General features: G+C 47.4%; 1 protein-coding gene and 1 long non-coding RNA gene across 3 annotated transcripts in view; one reads left to right on the top strand and one right to left on the bottom strand.

Annotated features, from left to right (window-relative positions):
* The window catches only part of LOC104939181 (NT-3 growth factor receptor), a 119,147-nt gene that overhangs the window by 39,422 nt on the left and 58,617 nt on the right, over positions 1-21,108 (bottom strand). The window contains exon 9 of the mRNA XM_027283217.1: positions 18,523-18,625. Within this exon, the coding sequence (XP_027139018.1) occupies positions 18,523-18,625 (103 nt within the window). The remainder of the gene's footprint in view (positions 1-18,522; positions 18,626-21,108) is intronic.
* Positions 14,847-15,916, top strand: LOC113746650 (uncharacterized). Of its 2 annotated transcripts, none has more exons than XR_003463018.1 (4): positions 14,847-14,916; positions 14,983-15,085; positions 15,273-15,390; positions 15,743-15,916. It is a non-coding gene; the product is annotated as an uncharacterized LOC113746650 (long non-coding RNA). The 2 variants fall into 2 exon arrangements; XR_003463019.1 differs by having other exon boundaries at positions 14,983-15,134.

Below are 21,108 nucleotides of genomic sequence, written 5' to 3'. Positions count from 1 at the left end.
ACAACACTGACAATGTAATGTGCAGAACACATGGTATGCCAAGGCTAGTGAACAACCAATCAGCGGCCATTGAAACTCACAACCAATAAGATCATCTACAAGAATCAAACACTACATTTACATAGTTTCTGTGCTCTGTCGTCCAGCAGGTTCTCATGGATCGTGGCTGCTGCTGTGGTCCTGCATGACGTCCACTACACATATTACCACTGTCATTACTGATACAATATCTCCATTACAGTTTATAGTTAGTTGATGATTTTCTGCTGTGCATCCGTGTCTCTCTGTCTCTCTCTATTTATCTGTCTATCCCTCCTCTCTCTCTCTATCTGCCCCTCTCTATCTTTAACTCAACCGGATGACCGTCTACCAATGAGCTTAGGTCTGCCCGAGGTTTCTGCTTGTTACAAGGAAGTTTTTCCTCACCACCATCACCAAGTGCTTTCTCATGGTGGAACTGTTGGTCTCTGTAAATAATATTATAAAGAGTACGGTCTACACCTGCTCTGCATGAAAAGTGTCATGAGATGACTTTGTTATAATATGGAGCTATATAAATAAAATTGAATTGAATTGAACTGAATACATTTGAGGAGTTACTTAAATTAATATAAGAGTATTACTCTTCTTCCTAGTTCTTAATCTACCAAGCCCTGGTTTTAAATGTGTAACCTTCAGGTTTGGACGTATACGAACACTATCCTACTGTATCCACTGACACATGACGAGGTGGGTCTGCCATGACAGTGGCAGTGATCCCCTCCAGTGGGCCCATCATGTTGGTCCAGGCTGAAATATTTTGGCACTTGCCACCAAACTCAGCACAGTTTCCATGACAATAATCTACCATTTTACACCTGAGTGATATCTTTACATGTCAACAGTGTGCTAACCAAGAATTTTCTGTCATTTACCTTTAAAAGTGTAGATGGATAATTCTAATGCCATCTGTCATCTTTATGGACAAAAGATGATTGCAGCTATGGCTAAGGTAGGCGATTCTCATGTCCACACATCAAAATGTCCTGCTTCCAGTGGTCAGGCCAGGTGTGTGTGTGTGTGAATTAGAGAAGGCAACGGTTCCCTCACTTAGGTTCACTAGCCCAGACATGGTTGAACCTTTGTTTTGTCTTTCGCTCAGTAGTGCAAGCCTAGTATGTCACTCTCCCAATTATATTGGATTAACCCCCAATAAAACACTTCAAACTTTTGCTGCTCACTTTAAAATAAAGCACCTTAGTGCCATACACACACACATGGACGCACACGCACCTGTACAAAAGTATACAAAAGAAGCGTATTTTCATTATTAGGAAAAGTTATCAAATGTCAGGTTCAAAGAATGACATGTAGGGTATTTTTACTGCTGTGAAATGTCTAAAGGGGTTGATTTTAACCCGACCCAAGAGTTAATGCGATTATAAATTCTTTTTCATTCTGTAAATCCTGATTATTTAGTCCAGGTGTGTTCTGTATGATTCAATTATCGGTGTCACTCTATAGAGTGATCTTATTGTTCTCAGATTGTCTCTCTGTCTCAATGAACAAAATCTGGGATTTCAATCAGGTGTGTGTCATAAAGAATACAAAATACTGTATCTGAAACACCACTATCTGAAACTCTAACTAATGGTAATGGGCAAGTTGTAACAGTGTAACAAAACAAAACAACATTTAAATTGACATTACAGATGAAAGATGCTAAGACTGTTATTATGTATATGTTTGAAGGTCCCATTTTAATGGAAATGAACCGGGAGCATGGAGAGTGTACAAGATAAATACCTACATTCATCTGCTGTGACTCATGCAGAGGAGCACTTCCCTGTCCTCTTTTCATTTCTGTTTGTTTCTTACACAGTGATTACTGTCATGCAATCACTGTGTTTACATTTATTCACTGTGCTGGAGAGCGGTGATTGGAATGGAAATGTCTTTGTTAGATGTGTGTGTTACTGAACATGACAATGTGAGTAATTCTTCAACTTCATTAACTTTGTCATCATTCTCAAAACTTTGAAATGGAATTAGAATACCCTACAAAATGTGCAGTGAAAATTATAATGAGCTCAACTCCAGATGCAGTAGGCATCACATGGGAGCAGTACTGCAGTTCCACTTCTATTTTCAAGGAGACAAGTGTTGGTTACAGTGTAACCTTGGAGTTACTTGGCCAGCAACACGTAGCCTTGAGATACATTAACTCTGAGTCGCTGGTTGTCCGAGACTTCTTGAGCTCTGTTCAAGCGGCAACCTGTTCAACTTATATTAAGTCTTTTTAAGTTGGGGGGGTGTTGGGGGGGGGGGTCTTTTGTTCAGTTTTAGTGCTATATAGAATAAAATTCATTTGATGGACCTTTCAATTGCACTGGTACATTCAAAAATCCTTCAATGCTATTTCACAGTCCAGCTTGCTTTTGGTTATATCCTTAGCTGTTTTGCCTGAGGCCAGGTGCCCACACAGTTGGCACAGAAAAGAAGATAATGCTAAAATTATAACATTTTATGACTAGCAGTGACAATCTAAGCACCTGTATCTCTGACAGAAAATCTCAGGTCATGCCCTGCATCCCTGAACAATCCAAGGTTTCATGTTTTCATATTTACCTTGGCCTCACAGTTCCTGCTCCCATTTTCCCTTCTATTTCCAACACTTTAATTTACTTATGTCCACTGATCACTTATGTCCTGCTGATCACTACTTCTGTTCAATATATATGGTAAATGGTAAATGGACTGTACTTATATAGTGCCTTTCTAGTCTTTTGACCACTCAAAGCTCTTTACACTACATATCTCATTCACACATTCATACACATTCATACACCGATGGCACAGGCTACGGGAGCAATTTGGGGTTCAGTATCTTGCCCACCGACACTTCGACATGCAGACTGGAGGGGTTCAAACCGCCGATCATCTTATTAGTTCTAGCTTTAGCTAGATTAGATTAGCTTTATCTCCAAGCCACAACCGCCACAATATGTGTAGAACCACGACTGCATGCCCAAATTGGAAATGCTAATGTGAGCTGTTTGGCTGTGAGCAGCCTTATATATTTCCTATTGGATTTATTTAACTTTTACCCAAAGCAGGTACACACATTTCCTTTCCCAGAAAAAAATATTATATGATCAATAAATTCAATGCAGCAATGCACACAACAAGCTGAATGTAATGCTGTAATGCCGAGTTTAATTGACTGTGTTTTGAATGTGTGGGCAAAGGTAGCAGGGACCATGTCACCCACAAAGCAAGAAAGGTGCCTTATGCCTAGACAGATGTCACAGATCATTTTTTATCTATTAACATTACCCTGACAGGGAACATCACTGTCGGGTATGGAAACAGGAGCAAACAGGACCACAGGCCTGAAAAGAGTGGTTTGTTTGGCTGAATGTAAAGTAGGTCATGTTTCACTTTCAGGATCCCAACCGCCAACCAGATTTCGGCGCTGTAATTTAGGCCCAAATGTGCAATTTTGGAAAGGCCACAGCTCTCAGCAAAAGTCTGATTGAAATCTGAGCCATAAATCCAGTTCAATGTCGATTACAATAAAGCCTCCTGGATCATAAAGTCTGCCAAAAGCAATATGAATGACCTGAAAAAAACACTGATAATGAAAAAAAAAAAAAAACTCATTTACCATTTATCTGATTATCATGAATAAAAACATATTTAAAACAAGATTGGGAACATGTCTACCAAAGCCCGAGCCATAGGGGGCACCATAAATGTGAACACTTGTCATCAGACATCGTGGCCAACTCCTGAACACACCAAGTTTGGTTTGAATCCACTGAAATAAGTGGAAATGGTGATACTTTACATATCCAGTTATTGAAGTGCTTTGATCATGTCCTTCATAAGACGGACACAGATAATCAGTGGTTTACTTGCCTCTGTTTTTTAAAAATGATCCATTTTGTGTGACTAAGACTTCATATCAACACACATCTCTGTGCTGCAAGGCAAATGTCAGCATTTTGTGTGTGTGTGTGTCTGAAAGTGCAAGATTTTCACCCTAGGGGCAGTAATGTGGGCTGGCTGTAAGGCGTATGGTGTTTCTGTATGTGTGCCATTAAGACATGGTGTGTGTGTGTGTGTGTGTGTGTTTATTCTGTTCAAGTCAACATGTTAAACTCTCCAATAGACACATGATTTGAAAATCTGTGAACACAGAAATGAATGTTGTTGTAGTAAAAATGTTGGGGCTCCGGAACGTTATGCGGGGAACCCAGAGGTCTGTAATCCGTTTATTACAAACTGCTCTATCCTGTTCGCCCTGCAGCCACACACATTCGCCTCTGAGGAGGCCAAAGTGGCGTTCACCATTAATCACCTCACGGGGAGGGCCCGCCTGTGGGGAACCGCTGAATGGGAACGTCAAACTCCTGCTTGCAGCTCCTTCAGAGACTTCGCTGCTGAGCTCCGGAAGGTTTTTGGCCCACCTTCCCAGGGTCCAGATGCTATGGGCGGTCTCCTGAACCTCCACCAGGGGGACCGCTCCGTGGCTGACTACTCTATTGACTTTCGCACCAGGGCTCGCCAGAGTAAATGGAACACCGAGGCCCAGTGCGACGCCTACCTACAGGGGCTTGAGGAGTATGTTAAGGACGAGCTGGTGTCATATGATCTCCCTGCCACATTGGATGAGCTCATCGAACTCACACGGCGGGTGGACCGACGCATCCAGGCCAGGCGGGAGGAGAGACGGCGAGGACGGTTTGGGCATCCTCTTCCTTCCCAGTTCCGTGCAGTACCGGAGGTATCCTCTTCCCGGCCTGAACCTCAGAGGGGAGATTCAGAACCTATGCAGGTTGGCAGAACCACTCTGTCACCAGAGGAACGCCAGCGTCGTCAAAGACACAACCTATGTCTGTACTGTGGACAAGACGGACACTTCGTCTCCAGGTGTCCAGCAAAAAGCCAGGTCTCACCAGTAGCGAGGGATGTACTGGTGAGTCCGACCTCTGAACTGTCCCTCAGGAAACGCCCCCTCTGCCATGGTCGCCTGCTGCTACCAGGGGGCTCCCACTCCCTTGCCGTCTTCATTGACTCTGGCGCCGACGTCTCCATTATAAATGAAGAGCTGGCCCAGCAGTTGGAGATAGAAAGGGTTCCGCTGCCTCAGCCTGTCCCCGCCAACGCCCTGGACGGTCACCTGCTGGGGACCGTCACTCATCAGACTGTTCCAGTGCAGATGCTTCTCTCCGGCAACCACCACGAAACTATCACGTTTCACATCTTGGACTCTCCGCGTATCCCACTCATTTTGGGATATCCCTGGCTCCGGCGCCACAATCCCCACATAGACTGGGCGACGGGAGCCATTCTGGGCTGGAGCTCGGCCTGTCACCAAGTCTGTCTCAAGCAGGCCTCCGCTCCTCAGTCCAGGCCCTGCACCACGTTGGCTCCTGATCTGATGGGGGTCCCGCCAGAGTACCACGATTTCAGGGAGGTTTTCAGCAAGGCGAAGGCGACCTCTTTGCCTCCACACCGTCCATATGACTGTGCCATAGATCTTCTACCCGGCACCAGTCCTCCCCGAGGTCGTCTATACTCCCTGTCCGCACCAGAGAGGAAGGCCATGGAGGACTACATTAACGACTCCCTGGCGGCTGGCATCATCCGTCCGTCATCCTCCCCTGCTGGAGCGGGGTTCTTTTTTGTCGAGAAGAAGGACAAATCATTGAGGCCCTGCATCGACTACCGAGGCCTCAACGACATAACGGTGAAGAATCGGTATCCCCTCCCCCTCATCTCGTCTGCCTTTGAACTCCTGGAGGGGGCTACCATCTTCACCAAACTGGACCTCCGCAACGCCTACCACCTGGTGCGAATTCGGGAGGGCGACGAGTGGAAGACAGCATTCAACACACCTACTGGACACTATGAATACCTGGTGATGCCTTTTGGCCTCACCAACGCCCCCGCCGTCTTCCAGGCTCTGGTCAACGACGTGCTCCGGGACATGCTTAACAAGCATGTCTTCGTCTACTTGGATGATATTCTAATTTTCTCCAAGGCCAAGGAGGACCACATCCACCATGTTCAGGGGGTTCTTCAACGGCTCCTGGAAAACTCGCTGTTTGTTAAGGCAGAGAAATGCGAGTTCCATGCTCCATCAGTCTCCTTTCTTGGATACATTGTCGGCCAGGGGAGCATCCAGATGGATCCAGCCAAGGTCTCAGCCGTCGCCGCCTGGCCTGTTCCTGACTCCCGGAAGCAGCTACAAAGATTCCTGGGGTTCGCCAATTTTTACCGTCGTTTCATTCGGGGATACAGCACGGTGGCAGCCCCTCTCACAGCTCTCACCTCCTCCAAAGTCCCCTTCAGCTGGTCCTCCGCCGCCACAGATGCCTTCCAGACCCTCAAGAATCGCTTCACCTCTGCGCCTATCCTGCGTATGCCCGACCCCAAGAGACAGTTCGTGGTGGAAGTAGACGCCTCTGATGTCGGGGTGGGGGCTGTCCTGTCTCAGCGGGCTACTGATGACCAGAAGCTCCACCCCTGCGCCTTTTTCTCTCGACGCCTGACTCCCGCAGAAATGAACTATGACATTGGAAATCGGGAGCTTCTGGCGGTCAAATTGGCACTGGACGAGTGGCGTCACTGGCTGGAGGGGGCCGAACAACCATTTCTCGTATGGACGGACCACAAGAACCTAGAATACATCAGGTCAGCCAGAAGACTGAACTCCAGGCAGGCCCGCTGGTCCCTCTTTCTCACCCGATTCAATTTCACTCTCTCCTATCGCCCGGGAACCCGCAACGTTAAGCCTGACGCCCTCTCCCGCCAGTTCCTGAAGGAAGAGGAAGAGGTTTCCACAGCAGCGGACACCATCCTTCCCTCTGCTCGCCTGGCCGCCGCCATTACATGGGGGATTGAGGAGAGAGTTAGGACGGCGCTGGAGGAGCAACCAGGTCCCAGCGCCTGTCCTCCCAACCGGCTCTTCGTCCCGGCCCACCTCCGTTCTGAGGTGCTCCAGTGGGCCCACAACACGCACCTCACCTGCCATCCAGGGATCCAGAGGACCAAGGAGGTTCTTCAGCGCCGATTCTGGTGGGACTCCCTGGACCTGGACACCCAGGGGTTTGTCAAGGCCTGCCCTGTCTGCAACCGGAACAAATCCTCCCACCAGGCTCCTGCTGGTCACCTGCTCCCGCTTCCAGTTCCCCATCGTCCCTGGTCCCACATATCTCTGGACTTTGTGACCGGTCTACCACCATCTCTAGGACACACCACTATCCTTACCGTGGTAGACCGGTTTAGCAAGATGGCCCACTTCATTCCCCTGCCCAAGCTCCCTTCAGCCAAAGAGACTGCTGAACTGGTCCTCCAGCACATATTCCGGCTCCATGGTCTTCCAGTCGATGTGGTCTCTGACCGAGGGCCGCAGTTCTCCTCGGTTTTTTGGAGAGAGTTCTGCTCTCTCATCGGGGCCACGGCCAGCCTGTCATCCGGGTTTCATCCTCAATCTAACGGCCAGACGGAGCGGAAAAACCAGGAGATGGAGGTGGCTCTCCGGTGTATGGTCTCCAGTCACCCCACTTCCTGGTCGCAGCAGTTGCTCTGGGTAGAATATGCCCATAACACACTCCTCAGCTCCTCCACTGGTCTCTCCCCTTTTCAGTGTGCTTATGGATACCAGCCACCCCTATTTCCAGCCCAGGAGAGGGAGGTTTCTTGCCCCTCTGTACAGGCTTTCATCCGCCGGTGTCGCCGCACCTGGTCCCAGGCCAGATCCACTCTCCTGCGGTCGGTGGGCCGTTACACAGCCTTGGCCAATCGTCGCCGCACCTCGGCTCCTGCTTATCAAGTGGGACAGAAGGTGTGGTTGTCAACCCGGGACCTACCACTCCGGGTCGACTCGAAGAAACTGGCACCCAAGTTCATCGGCCCCTACGAAATTCAGAAGGTCATCAACCCTGCTGCAGTCCGCCTCAAGCTTCCCAGGTCCATGCGAGTACACCCCACATTCCATGTCTCAAAAATCAAGCCGGTTCTGGAGAGTCCCTTGATTCCTGCTACCCCGACTCCTCCGCCACCTCGCCTTATCAATGGAGACCCAGCCTACACGGTTCGACGGCTTATCCGCTCTCGTCGCCGTGGGAGGGGCATCCAGTACCTGGTTGACTGGGAGGGATATGGTCCAGAGGAGAGGTCGTGGGTCCCCGCCAGCTACATCCTTGACCCTCAGCTCATTACTGACTTCCACCGGCAGCACCCGGACCAGCCCTCCAGGATACGCCCGTCCACTGATAACCCCCGCCTGAGCGCCTCTGGTGCCCCACCCATCCCCGGCCCTAGCGAGGTGGACCCGCCATCGTCCTCTGTGGACTCTTCATCTGAGGACGAGGGGTCCTCCGATGCCTGCCTTTGACCTGCTCGTCTGTCTCTGCCCCGGTAATCACCTCAGCTTTTCGTCCCCGACCACGAGTTCTGCCTCAGTGTTTCTGGTGTCTGTCTGCCTGTTTCCCTGGCTGTTTGGAGGTTTCCCCGGGCAGTCTGTCCCCCTGCTCCAGTTCGTTGCCACAGACTCTCCGATTGAACTCAGGACTTATTCCCTCTCTCTCACCTGCCATATCGCCTGCTGTGAGTTTCTCAATAAGGAACATTACTAAGTATCCCTTGCTGTTGTGCTGCATTTGGGTCCTACACAAGCCCGTTTCAGTACAATCTGGCCAAAGCATGGATCCAGCACACACCGCTTCGCCAGAGCTACGCCTGGAGAGGGTGGAGAACATTCTCCAGCGACACGAGGCATTGGTTGCTTCCACCGCAGCCGAGGTACGCCAGGCTACCGTCACTCAACAACAGGCTGCCGCTAACCAGGAGCAGACATTAGCGGCATTAGCTTCACAGATCCAGCAGCTCACTACTGTGCTCTCACAGAATATGGTCCAGAACCTACCTGCAACAGCGCCTGCTGCCGTACTCCAACCAACGCCACCTGGTCCAGTTTCTGAACCCCGAGTTGGGGCTCCGGAACGTTATGCGGGGAACCCAGAGGTCTGTAATCCGTTTATTACGAACTGCTCAATCCTGTTCGCCCTGCAGCCACACACATTCGCCTCTGAGGAGGCCAAAGTGGCGTTCACCATTAATCACCTCACGGGGAGGGCCCGCCTGTGGGGAACCGCTGAATGGGAACGTCAAACTCCTGCTTGCAGCTCCTTCAGAGACTTCGCTGCTGAGCTCCGGAAGGTTTTTGGCCCACCTTCCCAGGGTCCAGATGCTATGGGCGGTCTCCTGAACCTCCACCAGGGGGACCGCTCCGTGGCTGACTACTCTATTGACTTTCGCACCAGGGCTCGCCAGAGTAAATGGAACACCGAGGCCCAGTGCGACGCCTACCTACAGGGGCTTGAGGAGTATGTTAAGGACGAGCTGGTGTCATATGATCTCCCTGCCACTTTGGATGAGCTCATCGAACTCACACGGCGGGTGGACCGACGCATCCAGGCCAGGCGGGAGGAGAGACGGCGAGGACGGTTTGGGCATCCTCTTCCTTCCCAGTTCCGTGCAGTACCGGAGGTATCCTCTTCCCGGCCTGAACCTCAGAGGGGAGATTCAGAACCTATGCAGGTTGGCAGAACCACTCTGTCACCAGAGGAACGCCAGCGTCGTCAAAGACACAACCTATGTCTGTACTGTGGACAAGACGGACACTTCGTCTCCAGGTGTCCAGCAAAAAGCCAGGTCTCACCAGTAGCGAGGGATGTACTGGTGAGTCCGACCTCTGAACTGTCCCTCAGGAAACGCCCCCTCTGCCATGGTCGCCTGCTGCTACCAGGGGGCTCCCACTCCCTTGCCGTCTTCATTGACTCTGGCGCCGACGTCTCCATTATAAATGAAGAGCTGGCCCAGCAGTTGGAGATAGAAAGGGTTCCGCTGCCTCAGCCTGTCCCCGCCAACGCCCTGGACGGTCACCTGCTGGGGACCGTCACTCATCAGACTGTTCCAGTGCAGATGCTTCTCTCCGGCAACCACCACGAAACTATCACGTTTCACATCTTGGACTCTCCGCGTATCCCACTCATTTTGGGATATCCCTGGCTCCGGCGCCACAATCCCCACATAGACTGGGCGACGGGAGCCATTCTGGGCTGGAGCTCGGCCTGTCACCAAGTCTGTCTCAAGCAGGCCTCCGCTCCTCAGTCCAGGCCCTGCACCACGTTGGCTCCTGATCTGATGGGGGTCCCGCCAGAGTACCACGATTTCAGGGAGGTTTTCAGCAAGGCGAAGGCGACCTCTTTGCCTCCACACCGTCCATATGACTGTGCCATAGATCTTCTACCCGGCACCAGTCCTCCCCGAGGTCGTCTATACTCCCTGTCCGCACCAGAGAGGAAGGCCATGGAGGACTACATTAACGACTCCCTGGCGGCTGGCATCATCCGTCCGTCATCCTCCCCTGCTGGAGCGGGGTTCTTTTTTGTCGAGAAGAAGGACAAATCATTGAGGCCCTGCATCGACTACCGAGGCCTCAACGACATAACGGTGAAGAATCGGTATCCCCTCCCCCTCATCTCGTCTGCCTTTGAACTCCTGGAGGGGGCTACCATCTTCACCAAACTGGACCTCCGCAACGCCTACCACCTGGTGCGAATTCGGGAGGGCGACGAGTGGAAGACAGCATTCAACACACCTACTGGACACTATGAATACCTGGTGATGCCTTTTGGCCTCACCAACGCCCCCGCCGTCTTCCAGGCTCTGGTCAACGACGTGCTCCGGGACATGCTTAACAAGCATGTCTTCGTCTACTTGGATGATATTCTAATTTTCTCCAAGGCCAAGGAGGACCACATCCACCATGTTCAGGGGGTTCTTCAACGGCTCCTGGAAAACTCGCTGTTTGTTAAGGCAGAGAAATGCGAGTTCCATGCTCCATCAGTCTCCTTTCTTGGATACATTGTCGGCCAGGGGAGCATCCAGATGGATCCAGCCAAGGTCTCAGCCGTCGCCGCCTGGCCTGTTCCTGACTCCCGGAAGCAGCTACAAAGATTCCTGGGGTTCGCCAATTTTTACCGTCGTTTCATTCGGGGATACAGCACGGTGGCAGCCCCTCTCACAGCTCTCACCTCCTCCAAAGTCCCCTTCAGCTGGTCCTCCGCCGCCACAGATGCCTTCCAGACCCTCAAGAATCGCTTCACCTCTGCGCCTATCCTGCGTATGCCCGACCCCAAGAGACAGTTCGTGGTGGAAGTAGACGCCTCTGATGTCGGGGTGGGGGCTGTCCTGTCTCAGCGGGCTACTGATGACCAGAAGCTCCACCCCTGCGCCTTTTTCTCTCGACGCCTGACTCCCGCAGAAATGAACTATGACATTGGAAATCGGGAGCTTCTGGCGGTCAAATTGGCACTGGACGAGTGGCGTCACTGGCTGGAGGGGGCCGAACAACCATTTCTCGTATGGACGGACCACAAGAACCTAGAATACATCAGGTCAGCCAGAAGACTGAACTCCAGGCAGGCCCGCTGGTCCCTCTTTCTCACCCGATTCAATTTCACTCTCTCCTATCGCCCGGGAACCCGCAACGTTAAGCCTGACGCCCTCTCCCGCCAGTTCCTGAAGGAAGAGGAAGAGGTTTCCACAGCAGCGGACACCATCCTTCCCTCTGCTCGCCTGGCCGCCGCCATTACATGGGGGATTGAGGAGAGAGTTAGGACGGCGCTGGAGGAGCAACCAGGTCCCAGCGCCTGTCCTCCCAACCGGCTCTTCGTCCCGGCCCACCTCCGTTCTGAGGTGCTCCAGTGGGCCCACAACACGCACCTCACCTGCCATCCAGGGATCCAGAGGACCAAGGAGGTTCTTCAGCGCCGATTCTGGTGGGACTCCCTGGACCTGGACACCCAGGGGTTTGTCAAGGCCTGCCCTGTCTGCAACCGGAACAAATCCTCCCACCAGGCTCCTGCTGGTCACCTGCTCCCGCTTCCAGTTCCCCATCGTCCCTGGTCCCACATATCTCTGGACTTTGTGACCGGTCTACCACCATCTCTAGGACACACCACTATCCTTACCGTGGTAGACCGGTTTAGCAAGATGGCCCACTTCATTCCCCTGCCCAAGCTCCCTTCAGCCAAAGAGACTGCTGAACTGGTCCTCCAGCACATATTCCGGCTCCATGGTCTTCCAGTCGATGTGGTCTCTGACCGAGGGCCGCAGTTCTCCTCGGTTTTTTGGAGAGAGTTCTGCTCTCTCATCGGGGCCACGGCCAGCCTGTCATCCGGGTTTCATCCTCAATCTAACGGCCAGACGGAGCGGAAAAACCAGGAGATGGAGGTGGCTCTCCGGTGTATGGTCTCCAGTCACCCCACTTCCTGGTCGCAGCAGTTGCTCTGGGTAGAATATGCCCATAACACACTCCTCAGCTCCTCCACTGGTCTCTCCCCTTTTCAGTGTGCTTATGGATACCAGCCACCCCTATTTCCAGCCCAGGAGAGGGAGGTTTCTTGCCCCTCTGTACAGGCTTTCATCCGCCGGTGTCGCCGCACCTGGTCCCAGGCCAGATCCACTCTCCTGCGGTCGGTGGGCCGTTACACAGCCTTGGCCAATCGTCGCCGCACCTCGGCTCCTGCTTATCAAGTGGGACAGAAGGTGTGGTTGTCAACCCGGGACCTACCACTCCGGGTCGACTCGAAGAAACTGGCACCCAAGTTCATCGGCCCCTACGAAATTCAGAAGGTCATCAACCCTGCTGCAGTCCGCCTCAAGCTTCCCAGGTCCATGCGAGTACACCCCACATTCCATGTCTCAAAAATCAAGCCGGTTCTGGAGAGTCCCTTGATTCCTGCTACCCCGACTCCTCCGCCACCTCGCCTTATCAATGGAGACCCAGCCTACACGGTTCGACGGCTTATCCGCTCTCGTCGCCGTGGGAGGGGCATCCAGTACCTGGTTGACTGGGAGGGATATGGTCCAGAGGAGAGGTCGTGGGTCCCCGCCAGCTACATCCTTGACCCTCAGCTCATTACTGACTTCCACCGGCAGCACCCGGACCAGCCCTCCAGGATACGCCCGTCCACTGATAACCCCCGCCTGAGCGCCTCTGGTGCCCCACCCATCCCCGGCCCTAGCGAGGTGGACCCGCCATCGTCCTCTGTGGACTCTTCATCTGAGGACGAGGGGTCCTCAGATGCCTGCCTTTGACCTGCTCGTCTGTCTCTGCCCCGGTAATCACCTCAGCTTTTCGTCCCCGACCACGAGTTCTGCCTCAGTGTTTCTGGTGTCTGTCTGCCTGTTTCCCTGGCTGTTTGGAGGTTTCCCCGGGCAGTCTGTCCCCCTGCTCCAGTTCGTTGCCACAGACTCTCCGATTGAACTCAGGACTTATTCCCTCTCTCTCACCTGCCATATCGCCTGCTGTGAGTTCCTCAGTAAAGAACATTACTAAGTATCCCTTGCTGTTGTGCTGCATTTGGGTCCTACACAAGCCCGTTTCATGTGCTGACCAACATCAATAACCTTCTATTTTCCCAATATTTTGCTCTGAAATGTGACAAGTGACAACACAACCTGTTGTAATAGATTACATTGCATATATAGTCCTGTGATTACAATCCCATTCAAACAGTCAAGTGTTAGAATACCCTGTGGTGAGAAGGTAAAAATGACCAGAGCCCCTGTGGTAACTAATACAGTGTCCGCCAGAGCAAGGTGTTTACATTCGCATCGTTCATTTGCAATAATATGAGCTAACAATGTTGGGTGACATTTTAACATTGTTGTCAGGCTATCATCATCAGTCCAACAGCGGGTGATCTCCGGTAAATTCGTGCAGGTGGTTGCGTGTATGTCTACGGTGCCCCCAGCCCTGGCTCTCACCGGTTCTTCGGGGGCAGACCAATAGTCATAATATATAGTATAAATAGATATAATGATAAAACATCGCCCCAAAATAAGAAACCAGTGACGAACAGAGCTAATCGCCCAACCATATTAGCTAACAAATGTACTACTGTGTCTGCACCTTACATGCTTCATTTCTGTTACAGCTTCTCTTTTACAAACACCAGCAAACCAACTCATATTGACTTTTCACTCACCTTTTCCTCTTCCATCAGTTTAATTGCGTCTTCTGGGACCCCTCGAAGGCACAAAAAATCACTCAAGTCCGATATTTTCACAGTCTCTTCTAGTGCTCAAATAAAGTGGTCCTGCAGGTTCCGAAAAAAGTCAGAATTCTGAGTTTCAAAAGTCAGAATTCTGACTCTTAATCTCAGAATTCTGAGAAAAAAAGTACGAATTCTGAATTTTTTTTTTTTATGTGGCCAGGAGCAGAATCTGACTGGCGTGCTCAGAGACAAAGCCACAAGAGGCGGGTGAGGTTGCAGCAGCTCACGCAAAATGGACATGGTTGTTGTTGATTTTTTCATAAAATGTCCCCTTTAAATTTAAATCTATCTCAGGTTAATTTTAATGTATGGATACTGTGTTATAGGTTAATTCTAATGTATGTTCAATGTATGTTCATGATATGTATGTATCTATCTATAAAGAAATTCTAAAACATTAACTATTAGGCTCTCAGTAGTCCCAAATGTTTATATTTAGCTGCCATTATATTCCACTGACACACACAAAATACATCTGCAACACTGGTGAGTAAGTAACTAGGTGAACCTACATAAATGCCACTTGAGATAATAGAAATGTGGTGAATATAACCCCATAATTATTGATGATTAATTATTGAGCATGGGTGATGACATCCCACAACATCAGACATTGACTGCAGCACAGCAGACACTGAGATCCTGTCCACTGGTACAGCATTACCATCACTAAGACAACAACTGGCACTCTCATGTCACAAATGATGGACCAGTCATTTTCACTTTGCAGACAAGAGATTGTAACAAAGGAGCCCGCTGTACAGAACGATGGCCAGCACTCTTCACAGACAGACAGGTAAACTACTATTTTTGTTCTCAACAAATAAAATATCCCCACCCACCCCTGCCTCTACTTTTTCAGGTGGGAGTTCAATAGAATGACCAGTAAGAATCTTGAGGGAGACTTGTTTGAAGCTCTGGACCAGTACACCCCATGTTTCATCGAACATTTCAAAACAAAAAAGGTGTGTTGGCCAGAAACTCAGTGAGCTAATGCAGCATATGAGCTGGATGGTAAGTAGTTATATTTTCACAACTTTAGATTGTTTAAGTTCTAAATGGGATGATCCAGCTCAAACTGTTGCATTGCCTTTTGACTTGTGCCTTATAAGTTACACTGTTAACTGGTCTTTTCTCTCTCTATATCATTAGACACCAGACTTGACAGCACTTTGGTATGTTGTCCTCAAAGGCATTCCCATTGTGCTCGCTGAAGACTCCAGTGAATTCTAAAAGACATCCTCTGTAAATACTTGCACTTCAGAATATGGTTGGTTTGCATTCATTTAAAACTATACTCATGCTGACATAGAAGATATAATTCTATCTGCACAATATACAGTAGAGAGGTTTCAGTCTGAGAGGTATGTAAACACCCAGTAAATAAAAAAATTATTTGCTATGTAAACATTATACACATTAATTCATTTAAAATCTAAGGATCAGGTGTCTCTTTTCAAGGATGCATATACTGTACCTCTACAGCTTTAATCATGCCACATATATTTATTTGGCTATACATTGTAACAATCCATTGTGAATGTGTATTTAGAGCCTTAAATATGGAATATTTTAGAAGAGCATACGTTGCTATGCTGAAGAATGTGTGTGTGTCTTTGTAGGAAACAGTGAGAGATGAGGCCCTAGAATGCATCACCGTTGGTGCACTGACAGTTGTCAGTGAAGATAGTCCTCACGAGTGTCCAAGCTCAGTGAACCTCCAGCCCATCTACACTGCCATCATTCTGGAGGGATGTATTGTCATGGACCATATTAAAAAACCTGCCTCAAGCAGTTTGTCTGTTATTTGGACATACTTATACTTTGCATTTGGATTACCCAAAATGTATTGCAAATACACTCATGTTTATTCAGACTGTAATGCTTGGACTGGAAAAGAAAAACCTCCCATCAAAACTATTAACTCTGAAAAGCAGTCTACTGTGAAGAGCCACTGTAACCTTTGCACACAGTGTGCACTTCAAAGACCGATAACTTTGCACTGGCAGATTAAAATAGGGTCCTGTGTAGTAATAAGAGGTGCCTCTAATATTCTGTCCCTGTTGTGTATGTCAGCAGGACTAATGCAACATTATAAATTCACCTTCAGAAACAAAGTAAAGGACTTTGCATCAGAGGGATTTCTGTAGAATCACAATATCACCGGACAAAAAGAAAATGGTCAGTGACAAATTTTGAATTTAAATTCTAAAACAAGATCAAATACAGAGCCAGACAACAGGCACATGAACAAGAGAGAATTTAGAAAGTATGTAGCCACGTGAACCTATCACAGACTGTTTAGATAGTGTTATGTGTGTTAGTCAATGACAGTATAAAGCAGGGTTCGGCAACTAAGTTTGGACGCGGGCCAATTTTTTTCCTGACAATTCCATCGCGGTCCATGACCATGGGGGGGGGGGGGGGTTCTGCGTCCTGATTGGCTGAGTGAGAACCGCACGTGTGTTCTGCGTCCTGATTAATTAAGGGAGTACTGTACAAAATGCGTGTAATAAGGTGTATAAAAGTGTGTGGTTAGGGGTTTTACGGCCTTAAAACATAATTGTTAAACTTAAAAGATATATATATATATATATATATATTAAAATAAATCAACGTCATCTAGCGGGCCAGATATAATTGATGGCGGGCCAGTTTTGTCGTCGTACAGAGACTCACTCGTAGCACCTCGCTCTGAATTCAAGGTGGCGATTTCATTGGCTAGATAGAATCACATGGGTAGTATGACTCTCACACGATTGGTTGGTACCTTCCAATGCTTGCTCAGTGCAGTGCTTGGATAGGGAAAAGTAATGTTACGGCATGAAATAGACTCGCCTGTCAAAAAAAAAAAAAAAAATTCTACAATTAATCTCGGGTCCGGATGATATGGCGATCCGGTCCGGATCCGGACCCCGGTCCGCGGGTTGGGAACCCCGGGTATAAAGAATGGAAAGCACATGAGTGACACCTATCCATCACCCAAAGCGCTGTTTTGAAACCAAAAATATGTGCCACTGGCTACTGCTATGTTGGCTGTCCAGCTTCTTCCGCCTCCCAGCTCATCTAAATATCGGCAAAGATGCGGATCATCGGCAGACCTAAGGTGAGTGTAGCATGGGTGTACAAAATGTATGATTTGAAAACACACTGTTGTTTGTGTGTCCATTATTTTGTATGTTTAATGAATTCAGAGGGGAGATATAGCCCAACCTGAGGGCCAGGTGTGTGTCCTGATGAGCAGGCTGCACACTGGAGTGAAAGTGAATTTAAGAGTTAACAGGAATTTATGGGAATAAACTGGGAATTTACAAAGTTGAAAGTTGGGCCTTAACATGGAACTTAAATATAGTTGGAGAAAATATATTTTAACATAATCTTGACTAAAACAACCAGATTTCATGCAAGTACACACAATATCTGTTATTCCTCAATCACATGCACATAGCACACTGCTTACTGCAGGGCTATTGAGGCCACGCCCCCTACCTGCACAGGTGATTTCTGTACCTGGACCACACCAGAGCACACAGAGACTATTGAAGACACACATCTGAGTCTCTGGACTACATAAAGTGAAGTAACTTTTGATGATATTATGGGGTAAATTTATCCGATGTATAGTATTAATGTTTGACTTTAAGTTATAAGTAGCTATAAGTAGCTATAAGTTCGATGCTAAATAAGCTATAGCTAGCATAATTTCATTGACCATTTTTAAGGCTATCTTATCATGATGCTAGCTTACCCCCAATTACTAAATTACCCCCAGTTTCCAGTTAATTTCCATGAATTCCCATAAATTTCCATAATTCCCACGGAAAGTTTCCAGTTTGGAATATTTCCAAAATTCCCCAGTTTAACTTCCCATGTAAAGTTTCTGGAAATTTACTGGACATTTTCCATCCCTTTGCAACCCTATTCATTATTCTAATGTTTTCTGAGAAAATCTGTAAAAGTGGCTTAACCAAGGTATTTATTTTATTTAGTGTTTTTATTTTCTTCACTTATAAAGAGCCATTACTGTTGTCTTTTGGTGGTGACATCTAGTTGTCTTTTTTGTGCTTATGTCTAGTAGTCTGGATTAGGCCTGAGAAGAAGGTTTTTGAGTTAATGTATCTTACAGAACATAGTTGAAGCTCAAAGTCGTTATTAATTTAAACCCTCAAAACTTAGTTAGGGAATAAAATACCCCAAAAGATAATTTTATAGTGTTATTGATGTTCATGTGCCACATGTAAAACATGATTCAATACACCAAAAAACCCAGGTATCACATGCTGACATACTTCATGTTTTCACCCTTCATGTCTTTTCATCATTTCATTATGTAATCTTATATTGCTGACATGAAAAAAACTATGTATGGATGTATGAACTGAGAGATATACTGGCTTCTTACCTTTCATGCCAAACTTGGAACGTCGTCCATACTTATTAATAAGAAGGAAGAGAACCACCAGCATCACGCATGCAAACCCTGCCAGGCCTACTGCTATGGAAACCTGCATATGAGAAGGAGAAAGTTCTGTTGGCAGGGGTGACAAATCATCACAGAAACATGTTACATAAGGATAAATAATGTTCAGTAACCCCTCAGCCTTTCCTCCTGTGCCTGCATTGTACAGTACACTAGAAATAAGATTTCCTGTACATTGATCATATCACTTTTATGTAAGATTTATGGACAGAATGATATTATGTTTCCAAAGTACATCCATGCTCTTGAGGGGATGAATGAATTTATTTACTCCATGAACATGTGTAACCCCACATTATGTAATAATATAATACGTATGGCAGTGATTATTACAAAATGTGTTTTTTATGATGAAAATATAATGGCGTATTATATAAAAACCAACCAAAATCAAATGTTGGAAAACTGCAGTACACTGCAGCTGCCAATCACAGATCAGACCGATCAAATTGCTCCACAGTCAGCTTGAAATGTCTCCAAAGCTGAAGCTATCCAGGTGGATCATCTCTGATACCCTACCTGTTGAGTTCTGGCTTTGTTTATTTCATGTACCCAGTTTCTAAATCTGTGTCTGGCTTGCAATTTATGCTGCAAAACTGTGACAAGGAAAAGTTTAATTTGGTTTGTGCCTGATGGTTTGAGTGAGAGGGAGAGAGCATTGGTTGAGAAACATAGACAATGAATTAGAGTGAGGGAGTGTCAGGATCAAGAAAGCCGGTTAATCCGTGAAATAAAAGATTTTTTCCTGACTGTTTCACAGCGGTTATGTTCAGCACAAATAAATATGCCACCAGCAGTTCCTAGTTTGTTCTATTTGTTTTTTTTTTTGGTCTTTTTGAGCTTCATTTGATAGAGACAGCTTGAAGAGTGACAGGAATGCTGGGAGAGAGAGATGGGGAATGACATGCGGGAAAATGCCACAGGTCGGACTTGAACCCTGGGCCACTGCAGCAAGGACTGAGCCTTTGTACATGGGATGGATGCTCTACCAACTGAGCAAAATGATACTCCTATTCTATATGTTTTGATCCGGTCTGATAACGACACAGCCCAGGCCAATGTTCTATGTTGCCAGATATGAAAAGTACTACAGCCATGGAAGCAAATAAAGTTAATCAACCGAGTAAACATAAATTCTGGTGACCTAAAAAGCTCCATGAGCAGAAATGTGGTAAGACGGGTAAATAATATCACTATAATTTATTTTCAAACCATTCCCAGTGAATCAATACAAGTAAAACCACAAACTTTGCATTTTACACCATTAAGTTCATCAAACAAAACATAAAATTGGAAATATGGATCATAGCGTTTCCAACTGATTTCGTCTGTGCATCAAAAAATATCTCCACCTTCATCATCCCTCTCTTTTTATTCGCTGTAAGATTTTGTTGTGACAGAGATCCTGACCCACAATGCATCGTGGGAAGTGACAAAGACATTGTAAAAGTTACAGACTCTACCCGGAGATGGAAAAAGAATTCTTGGACAGAGTGCACTGTAGTGCTGGTATGGTGGACTGATCAGGTCAAGATAAGTCTCTAGTATTTTTAATTTGCACTGCAGTGCCAATTTATACCCAGTAGAGATCACTGATACAAGCAAAGTTACATAAAACAAGAGAGGTGTGACTGGGGTGTAAATTTATAATCATTTATAATATTTTTTTTATTTTATATTTATTTATTTTTTCTTTCAGTAAGAGGAAAATCAATACGGCAGATCCCCACACATTATAGTACTAGTTTAACCTAAACATGCTGGGATTGAACAGCATATTTTGGTCTATTTTTGTCCCTTTTTCTGTATAGTCAACATCTGCATGATCGTGATTGCATAATCGAAGTGCTGTGTCTGTGTGTCCTAACATTTGTGCATACCAGTACTTCATGTACCAGATACTGATGACCAGGGGACCACCAGCATTGTAAAGATAGCAGCCGAGGAAGCTGCTGGAGCTGAAGCAGTTCCAGTGAATACAGCAATACACAAATGTATAATATAGAGTTATACCTTATATTTATATTGTGGCAGCAATGGTGCTAATGCTCTGCTTTCCTGGTGCAATTTGGAGGTGGAGAAGAAAAAGTGGTTAAATGTTGCATTAGCAGGGCACTCCAAACATCTATCTCCCCAGCAACACATTCCAGATCTAGTGCTATGCTCCTACTATAGTTGGCATTGCTCCATCTCCTGCGCAAGTTTTGATTTCTTCCCCACCAGCCACGTTAAATGACCAGACTGCAATGCCAGGAAACAGCACGCCTTGGGGGGCGCATTTGCCTATGCCATAAAGCTGCTCTATGATGCATTTTTAGGCTGTGCCTGGCCCCTCCAGATCTGCATCTAGAAGCGGGGGCAATTGTCTAATTCATAAAAGTTACACAGTGGATCATATTAATACATTTTCATTAAAAGTGCAACTTCCACTTCCACTGCAACAAGTGATTTGTTACAAAATGTGCAGAAATGTGCAGAAATGTATTACAGATTCAGACTGTTTATACA

The sequence above is a fragment of the Larimichthys crocea genome, chromosome X, assembly GCF_000972845.2.
Source record: "Larimichthys crocea isolate SSNF chromosome X, L_crocea_2.0, whole genome shotgun sequence".
NCBI classification, from domain to species: domain Eukaryota; kingdom Metazoa; phylum Chordata; class Actinopteri; family Sciaenidae; genus Larimichthys; species Larimichthys crocea.
Note: the sequence above shows the minus strand (reverse complement) of the source record. Positions and strands in the feature narration are given on the sequence as shown.